Below are 10,577 nucleotides of genomic sequence, written 5' to 3'. Positions count from 1 at the left end.
TTCAGCCTCCATACTCATCATTCTCCTGGATAGATCTGGCCCTTGCCACCAGGGACCTCCTGCCTAGAATACAATCTATAGAATATGAAACCAGGGGAATATCTGATCTCACTCCCCTTTTTGTTTTCCATGAATTTAGGGGGTCAACGTGGATGTACATATTGGAAATTAAATATGTTTTGGCTTTCATGCATGGGAGCTGGGTCAGAGCTAGAGGCAGCTTGGCAGGAATTCTTTGACATAACAAAGACACGGCTTCTCCTGGGGTGCTTTGGGATGCTTTTACATCCCTTTTCAGAGGTACACTAAGAGTTGCTAACCTAAATGCTTTTTATAAAACTAAAGAAATGGATCTGGAAAACTCCTGTCTGTCTCTAGAGGAGGCCTACTTGGCTGATGGCTCTGATGAATCCAGAGCCGCATGGCTTGCTGCGCAGGGGGCATGGCGGAGCTGTTAATTTGTAGTGTGCCTTATCCGTTAATTTGCGGATCACTTTAGTTACGCAACCGGATAGGCCGGGTAGCTACCTGGCCAGGGTGAAGCGGTCCAAGGTAACGGTGGCTGAAATTATTGAGCGGGGACTGTTATCCATAGACCTGAAATTGCCACTAAATTTCTACAATACTATCAGCGATTGTACAGTTCTCGGCAGACACGCTCACTACCTGAGATCAGGTCATATCTTGCAGAGTTGGGGCTTCCAACCCTGACTACAGAGGTGAGATTAATGCTGGATGAGCCTATTAGTTTGGAGGAAATTAGTCAGGCCATCAGCAAATTTCCCGGTGGGAGGACACCGTCTAGATGGGATACCCCTGGAGCTGTATAGGAAACATAGTGAATTTATATGTGCCTAAACTGCTGGAGGTGTTCAATCAGATATACAAGAGTGGGTCCCTTCCCCGCTCTATTGCCGAAGCGTTGATTATAGTTCTCCCAAAATCCAATAAGGATCTCAGATACGTTGAATCGTAGAGACCAGTTTCCTTATTGGCAACAGATGTGAAAATCTTTGCCAAGGTATAAGTTTCTAGAATGAACCAAGTAATTGACCAGATTATCCATGCGGATTAAACTGGTTTCATGCCAGGGAAAGCCACAATGATGAATCTTAGGTGGGGTTTTTTCCAGCTGCAGGCCTCCCATGGGGGTGCTTCCACTTCGGTTAAAGCAGAGGTTCTCAAACTCGGTCCTCCGGGGGCACACACAGTGCATGTTTTGTAGGTCTCCTCACAGAATCGCAAGTGAAATAATTAGCTCCACCTGTGGACTTTTTAAAATGTGTCAGTGAGTAATTAATACACCTGTGCACCTGCTGGGTTACCTGCAAAACATGCACTGTGTGTGCCCCCGAGGACCGAGTTTGAGAACCTCTGGGTTAAAGTCTCACTGGATGCTGATAAAGCTTTTGACTCTGTGGAGTGGGTTTCCCTGTGGGAGGCCATGGAGTCTTTTGGTATTGGCCCAGGTTTTATTTGTTGGATTCAATTTATTATACTCTGCACCATTAGCTAGGGTACCTGTCAATGGTTTTGTCTCCCTGCTTTTCCCACTTCAGAAAGGTGAGCAACAGGGATGTACCCTCTCGCCTGTTCTCTTCGGCTTAGCCATTGAGCCTCTGGCATGCAGGATTAGAGCTACTGTAGCTCTGATATCCAAGGCCTTCAACTGGAACAAAGGAAGGACAGATGATACAGTGCAGCTGGAAAGTATTCACAGCGCTTCACTTTTTCCACATTTTTATGTGCAGCCTTATTCCAAAATGGAATAAATTCATGTTTCCCCTCAAAATTCTACACCCTACCCCATAATGACTACATGATTATTATTTTTTATTTTATTTTTTTTAGGTTGATGCAAAGTTATTAAAAATAAAAAATAAAATCACATGTACATAAGTATTCACAGCCTTGGCAATGAAGCTCAAAATTGATTTCAGGTGCATCCTGTTTCTATTGATCATCCTTGAGATGTTCCTACAGCTTAATTGGAGTCCACCTGTGGTAAATTAATTTGATTGGACATGATTTTGAAAGGCACATACCTGTCTGTAAGGTCCCACACTTGACAGTACATGTCTGAGCACAAACCAAGCATGAAGTCAAAGGAATTGTTTGTGGACCTCAGAGACGGTATTGTCTCGAGGCATAAATCTGGGGAAGGGTACAGAAAAATATCTGCTACTTTGACAGTATACAGTATAACAAACAGTATATTACTGTTTGTTAATGGGTATGAGATTTTGTTACCGGAGGCATTGATAATTATCGATTTTTAAATTTGGTACGTTTTTCGGGCCTCAAGATAAATTGGGATAAATCTTGCCTCCTCCTTCTTTGGGGAGTGTGCCCCCTACTTCCAATTATCTCTTTCCCGCTACGATGAGTGGACTCATTCAAGTACCTAGGTATTTGGATCACCAATGATCCAGATAGCTACATACCTTTTAACATTGCACCACAAGTAACATACCTGAAATCATGCATCTTCCAATGGGGGAGGTTAACATTGACCCTCATGGATCGAGTGAATCTAGTCAAAATGATCCTGCAACCAAACTTTTTGTACATATTTCAGCACTCACTAATATATATTCCGCAAAAATTATTTAAATTGATAGACTCTTTTTCTTTCCTCCTTATTGTGGACTAGCAAGAGACCTAGATTAAAATTAGTCACATTAATCAGAACAAAATCTGATGGTGGCATGGCCCTCCCTAGCTTTCAGCTATATTCTCTAGCGGCACAATTGGCTCATGTATCATCGTGGATACACAATAGTGGTACTGATGAGTTACCTTTTTATATATTGTTTGACCAGGTATCACCTGGTCATACACCTCTACAGCTGTTACTTAATGGGGATTTATCCCGCAGATGGCCTCCAATTATCAAACAGGCAGTGCTATAATGGAGACAAGGTGAGAAATTGTTTGAGAGCTAGAGTTGGGAACCAGAAATTCCACTACTTAATTCTTGTAAACTTCCAGAGGTAGCTGGGCTGCAGATCAGGGAAGTTTTGGGGTGCAAAGGGAGTGACGACGCTTGGGCATCTCTACAATGCTGATGGTCTTAAATCATTCCAGTAACTAAAATTCAAATTCGCCCTCCCTAACGCATACCTTTTTTTTTTTTGGGGGGGGGGTGCGCGTGTGTGTGTGCGCGTGTTTTTTTTTTTTTTAGATACCTTCAGCTTCGCCACGCCCTTACCAAGTAGTTTGAGGGGATTGATTTGGTCCTACAGGACTCATTAACTAAAACCTTACTGCGCAAAATGGAGCCTAGACGCCAAATATCTCTAATCTATGCAGATATGCTTACAGCATTTCAAAATACTTTACCAAATCTTCACTCACTATGGGTGTCGGATTTGGGTGATATTACAGAAAATGATTGGCAGGTGGCACTAGGCAATATATGATATGCTACTAACTCGGTGAGGATCCCAGTCTTTTTGGTACATAGGCCCTCATTCCGAGTTGTTCGCTCGTTGCCGATTTTCTCTATTTAGCGATTAGTTGCTTACTGCGCATGCGCAATGTTCGCAGAGCGCATGTGCTTAGTTATTTTACTCAACAGTTAGGTATTTTACTCACGGCATTACGAGGAATTTTCTTCGTTCTGGTGATCGGAGTGTGATTGACAGGAAGTGGGTGTTTCTGGGCGGAAACTGGCCGTTTTATGGGTGTGTGTGAAAAAACGCTGCCGTTTCTGGAAAAAACGCGGGAGTGGCTGGAGAAACGGGGGAGTCTCTGGGTGAACGCTGGGTGTGTTTGTGACGTCAAACCAGGAACGAAACTGACTGAACTGATCGCAGTGGCAGAGTAAGTGTCGAGCTACTCAGAAACTGCTAAGAAATTTCTATTCGCAATTTTGAGAATCTTTTGTTCGCAATTCTGCTAAGCTAAGATTCACTCCCAGAGGGCGGCAGCTTAGCGTGTGCAATGCTGCTAAAAGCAGCTAGCGAGCGAACAACTCGGAATGAGGGCCAAAGGGTATACATGACCCTGGTAAAGCTCTTTTGCTTTGGGGGACGGGCAGATACTACTTGTCCCAAGTGCACCCTGGGAGAGGGAACTTTCTGGCATATGTTATGGACTTGCCCTAACATCCTGGTTTTGGGTCTGCAGTTATTGATATTATAGTGACCACAGGTATACCCAGAAATGTACTCACTCCACCTGTCTGTACACTATCAATTAATGAAGAGCACCTAGACAAATGTGCTAGGCATTATGTTTATAATCCGTTCTATTGCCAAGGTTTGTATTGCCAGAACCTGGCTGGCCCCTGACGGCCCCGCGCTGGCAACATGGAAATCGCTGGTCAATGGTACAATCCTGCACGAGAAGTATATTTGTCAAGGAATGTGGTGCAGAAGTTTCATAATATTTGGCAGAGCCGGCCATAGGCATAGGCAAACTAGGCAATTGCCTAGGGCATTTTATATGCCCAGGGGCATCAGCAGCTTCTGCTGATTAAAATGATATGCGGCATGCCTATATTCTGTGTGTAGCATTTCATATGCAGATACAGCCACAGTCTCACATAGTATATTGGCATGCTGCATATCAGTTTAATCAGCAGAAGCTGCTTGTGCATCCTAGCCACATAGCAATGCAAATAAGATGCATTTTCATAAAAAAGGTGCCCGACGTTAGCATTGATGCAAGATTTATGAGGACACATCTGTATCCAAGCAGAGGCAGAGGTCACAGTGTTAGTGGCAGTGGGAGTGCTGTGTGCATGTGAGTAGGTTGGTTGTGCAGTAGTGTTCGGAATATGTGTAAGGAGCATTATATGTGTCATGTAAAAATGCATTAATAATGTGCAACATATGTGTAAGGGGCACTATGTGTGTCATTATGGGTATAAGGGCATTAATAATGTGCGGCATATGTGTAACAGGGTACTACTGTATGTGTGTCATTATGTGTATAGGGGCACTAATAATGTGCAGCAAATGTGTAGGGGGCACTACGTGTGTCATTATGTGTATAAGGGCATTAATAATGTGCGGCATATGTGTAAGGGGCATTAATAAAGGTTGTCATAATGTGTAAGGTGCATTATGTTTATAAGGACATTAATAAGGTGTCTCATATATGTAAGGGGCATTACTGTGTGGAATGTGTGTAAATGCATTACTAATGTGTGGCATTATGCATATAAGGTGCTCTACTATGTGGCGTTGCGTATAGAAAGGACACTACTGTGTTGTCTAATGTGAATAAAGAGCAATAGGGTGTGGTGTAATGTGAATAAGGAGCAATTCAGTGTGATGTAATGTGAATAAGGGGCTCTACTGTGAGGAGTAACGTTTATAAGGTACAGTGATACTACTGTGTGATGTAATATGAATTATGGACACTATTGCATGGTCATATGTAATAAAGTTGCAGTACTGTGTGGCGTAATTGGAATTGGGGTTATTGCGTGGCCATGCCCCTTGCCAGCAACAACACACCCCTTTTTGGGCTGTGCGCCAAATGTGCAAACTGTTCCTATTTAAAATATAGGGGGTACAAGGTCAGAGGAGGAATCAGCGCGGTGGTGCTAGGGGGCACCAGCCAAAATCTTGCCTAGGGCATCATATTGGTTAGGGCCGGCTCTGATATTTGGGATAGGTGGCTGGATTCACCGCACACCAAGTAACCCAGTGCATGTAACTCAATTTAGCTTACTCAATCTATTTTATGTGGTTGACTGTAGAGTTAGCTTCGTATTGCATAACCTACTGTCGTGAGGACATATTTATGACAACTGGGGTAAACATAACCTGATACTGGATGTATATGTACTATAACTATTATCTACAATGTGAAAACCATGAATACGTTCTGTTCTCATCAAAGACCACACAAATTGTTTCTCTTGTAGCAGTTTTATTTTATTTTTTCTTTTGATTGTACTTGTATATGTGTTTTACATAAAATGCAAAAAACAATAAATTATTGAACTTAAAAAAAAAAAGTGCACCGAATATAGTTTATATACTAGATTTTTTTAATAGCATTTACCATGGTGTATTTATTATTATTATTATTATTATTATTAATTATATAGAATACATTAAAAAAAAATTTGTTAACCTTTAAAATCTGGGATCTTTGATCATCAATAGGATCTATTCATATGGTTGTTACTGAATGCCTGTTTTTGACTTTAATGGCTTTGACACATTATAGACTGTATCTATGTCAATGAAACTGGGGATGCTAAACTCTAACTTCACTGTATGTCTGCAGGAGAGGGATCGAAGGATTGAAGATTTGGAGATTGCACTCTGTTCAAGTAAACAGTCAAATGACGATGTAACTGGCAAAGGTATGTGGTGATCTTTGGTTCCTGATGATATTGTAGACACACAAACCTGATTGGTTTACACTACAGTAAAGTTGATTATGGTAACATTTGTGTTTAAGACAAAGGGGCATTGGATCTTCATATGCAAATATTTAGACCTGCTAAAAAGTGTGGGTGGCACTTTGTTTCAATGAAAGTCCAACTTTTATATTTTAAACTGAAGCCAAAGTCTCTCTAACCACAACTACCCTGTGAACATTCAAGGCAAATTGTTAAACATAGCGGTCAATCTTTAGGTAATGTCTTAACCATACCTGCACACTGTCACAATTCAGCGGAACAGTCCTGCTATTAGGGCCCTGTCCTGTGGATGAGAGGGATAATGGAGGAGCCTTTGTTCACCTCTATTGAGCAAAGCAGAAGGTGATTGCTGAATAGATGCTATGTCCATGGCATCTAAACAGTGCAGGGAGTTTGCAGGCTGCACTAATGGCAGAATGCAGTAGAAAACCCCATTTTCTGGGTTTTTAATGTATTTCCATATGTACTAAGGGGTTCATTCTGAGCAACTTTTTGCAGCCCGTGCGATCAACTAGATGCCGCCTATGGGGGAGTGGATTTTTGCATAGCAAGGCTGCTATCGCTTGTGCAGCCCTGCTATGCAAAAAAGTTTTGTGTAGAAAAACTTACCCTGTGCGATCAATCCAGCGTTGCAGGTCCCGGAATTGACGTCCGACATCCACCCTCCAAACGCCTGGACACGCCTGTGTTTGGATCTCCATGCCCAGAAAACGGTGAGTTGACGCCCGGTTCCGCCTTCCTCCTATCAATCTTCTTGCGGCCGCCGTTGCGACTGCTTTCTTCGTTAGCGGCGTCGCTGCCTGGCAACGATGCGCCTGCCGTGCACGCGCAGTTCCGACCCGATCGCATGGCTGCGAAGAAGCGCAGCGTGCAATCGTGTTGGAATGACCCCCTAAGCCCTCTATCCTTGGGCTTCGGTGCGGAAGGAAATACCAGCAAAAGCTGACGTTACCCTGTAGAAGCCTATGGGCTTCTTACTGCACGGTGTATCCCCTGCGGCTGCCCCGTCACCATGAGCAGACTGACTTCCAGGGCCGATACCTGGAAGTCCAGTGACCAGGGCTCATAGCAAAGGTAACCTCTTATCGGAAGAGCTGTCCATTGCGGTACTAATCTCGTATACGCTTTAGTTCCACTGCATAGCCGATGCGATGTGTGTGGCGGAATGTATTCATCCTTCTTAGTGCACCCCGACCATTATCTGTACATAATTTCACTAATGGAAGTATAATGATTACACCTCTTTATACTTAATATAAAATATTATATCAAAGAATATACAAATAACTTGTAATGTTTTGTATAGGGGCTTGTATTGCATGAAAAGAGAAGATGAACGGTACTGTACCTGTGTATGAAGCTTTACTTATAATAGAACTGTAAAGGGTTGTGTCTATACACAGTCATTTCTTCTCGGCAATATACTTCTGAGTTTTCACTATTGTGTAGCTTAGTGACCTGGAAGGAAACTGAGGTATGTATGATTTCAATGTGACATCAGGGAAGAGGATCAATCCAGGAAAAAACAGACATTTGACACTCTGCGCAAACTATCAGGGCTGCAGACCTAGATCTCAGGACCAGCTGCTTCTCCCAGCGATACGTAACTTGCTAATGAGTTGGTTGCACCAAGTGTCTTTTTGTGTTAATCCCTGAAGAAAAAACTGCAAATATTGTTTACAAAGGAATTTGGTGATGAATGTGTACAATTATAAAATATACATCACAATATTAGATGGCACTACTGTCTATGTAAAATTAGTTCTGCTGTGCAATAACAGACATCAACGTGAGCGAAGCCACTTGCAAACACTAGTATTATGTAAACTCCTTTATCTGTCAGTCTCTCAGAGGTTGGTATTGATATCTGCGGATGGGTGACTTTTATATTATATATGATGCCAACTGGAGACCACAGTGATTAGCTTCAGCTCATTGTCTCACACTGATTCAACTTGACAGGGAGAGACTCTTACCCTCATGTGCCCGGAGTGTGGAAGCATAACTAGAACTTTGTGGGCTCCTTAGCAACATTTTGAAGGGGCCCCTCCCATTGCCTCTAGACACACCTCTCTCCGCAGTGGTTGTTCATTTTATGCCCCATGATTAGGGAGGCCAATCCCGGGCCATTTTCTCAATACCGGGTATCGGGATTGAAAAATGGTCCATCTTGGTATTGGAGGTTCCCTGTGTGGCCACCCCCCTCGCCCCACCCTGCACACAACTCTCCATACACCGGGGGCGGGTGGGCCACTTCATCTGCTCGCTCCCAGCCGCGTGTGATGGCGCAGGATGACCTCTCACGCTGCGCTGGGGAGGCGGAAGCCGTGCAGCGTCTGAGGACACTTAATGCTGATCCCTCAATCCCCAGGATTGGAGCTTACAATCACGGGATCCCGCCGATCACGATCCTGGGATTGGCCTTCCTACCCATAATATAGCCTTATTTCATTTTATGCAATATACAATAATAGGGCACTATGTCTATGCTCCTTAGTAGTCCTCCAGTTTATTTTATGCCCCTTAGAAGTGCCCTAGTTCACATTATACCACACAGTTCCACCAGTTTATATTCTGCCACATATTTACACCAGTTCACAATGTGCCACATTGTAGTGCTGCCAGTACACATTGAATGTAGCAGATGTATTGAGCCTGGAGAAGTGATAAAGCAGTGATTGGCTGGTGCGTGATCACCTTCCACCTATCATTACTGATTTGAAAAATGACAGGAGCTGATTGGCTGGTGGGTTATAACCTTCCACTTATCACTTCTTTTATCACTTCTCCAGGCTTAATACATCTGACCCTCGCCCCCTGCCAGACAGGGGATGAGGACCAACCAGCTCCTACCTGAGGGAGATGCGTCCAAATGCAGGGCATTCCATTTTGAGTGGAGATCTTCTTAATTCAGGCACACTGTCCCTTTCTGGGGCAGTCCTAATCTCTGAGCTAGGGATGGACATCGAATTGTGATGGTTAGCAACCATCTGTGTTTTTGGTTGTGATAGTGTTTTTACCATTCGATGGCTGTATTCTTATGTTTGCCACCATCGAATGGTAAGAATTTGATGGTGTTCTGATGGTTAGTTTACTTAAACTCTGAAAGCTGTGCTGCCTCTACTCCTTTATTGCTGCTGTTCCCTGCATCAGGGGAACATCTTGGTGACCTATTGGAGGTTGTCTCTGTGCCTCTGACGTGACGCGCTCTGGTCCTCCCCTCTCCCAGGCAGCTGATAGGCAACAGAGCAGATTACTTACCGTGATTGGCTCTCTGACACTGAGAGCCTATCAGAGCACAGCTCCTGCCACTGCAGCAGCAGCGATTAGGAGCCTGGCTGTGTAACTCTACTCCATGTCTGTGGTGTCATTAAGATAATTGGCAGCGGCATCACTTAGGTTACTATAACGGTGGCTGTGTCCAGTGCTGCAGCCGCTCTGCCTCCTGTTGTAATAGCCTGTCTCTGGTCTGGGCCCCACCCTCAGTCCCACACCTAGCCTGCCCACAGTCCCACCTCTTGCCCTCCCCTATTAAGTAACAGTGCGGCCTATTGCGCATGCGCGAACTAAGAAAATTGCTCATTTGCAAACATTGCAATGGATTTACCATCGAATGCTTTTAATATGATGGTTAACTACCATCACATCTGAACAGTCGATGGCGGAAGCCCATCCACCATTCGATGATGGGCTTCTGATGTCCATCCCTACTCTGAGCTCAATGCTCAAGAACTGTAGTATGTGAGATGCAACCCCTATAGTTACACCCATGCTGGATGTTGAAGGGGGCATTTATTTGTTACAGAATCAACAAGAGTGTCTCGCCCTCATCGAATTATTAGAAGATTTACTGATTTGTTGCAATAAACTGTAATAACACACAATAGACGTAGCCAGTATAATAGTGTATAGATAATCCTCGTATCTGATTGTTTGGAATCCCGATCCAGTATTTTGACCGCATCCTCTAGGGACACTAGGGAACATATACAGTTAGGAACAGAACATGATTTTCTCATAGCACATATGGGTCAAAGTACCACACTGATAGACCTCTCTCCAAACCTTGAACAGAGAGGTGCATGCAGGGGCATTTCAACAGAGGAGGGGGCCTGTGTGCACCTCCGGGTGGGCCCCCTCCTCTGTACGGCACTGTAGACTCCAGCATTGTGCCGGAGTCTTCTGCGCA

General features: G+C 43.9%; 1 protein-coding gene across 4 annotated transcripts in view; it reads left to right on the top strand.

Moving 5' to 3' along the window:
• Nucleotides 1-10,577, top strand: part of LOC134928238 (kinesin-like protein KIF20A) — an 81,262-nt gene that overhangs the window by 55,975 nt on the left and 14,710 nt on the right. For 2 of the 4 annotated variants that reach the window (XM_063923744.1, XM_063923745.1), the window contains exon 16: nucleotides 6,250-6,328. In XM_063923744.1, coding sequence (XP_063779814.1) covers nucleotides 6,250-6,328 — 79 coding nt within the window. Of the gene's footprint in view, nucleotides 1-6,249; nucleotides 6,329-7,015; nucleotides 7,102-7,694; nucleotides 7,740-10,577 lie in introns of those variants that run through there. The other 2 variants (XM_063923746.1, XM_063923747.1) reach the window with 2 other exon arrangements.

The sequence above is a fragment of the Pseudophryne corroboree genome, chromosome 5 (genome assembly GCF_028390025.1).
Source record: "Pseudophryne corroboree isolate aPseCor3 chromosome 5, aPseCor3.hap2, whole genome shotgun sequence".
Classification (NCBI taxonomy): Eukaryota; Metazoa; Chordata; class Amphibia; order Anura; family Myobatrachidae; genus Pseudophryne; species Pseudophryne corroboree.
This window is presented reverse-complemented; position numbering and strand designations above follow the sequence as displayed.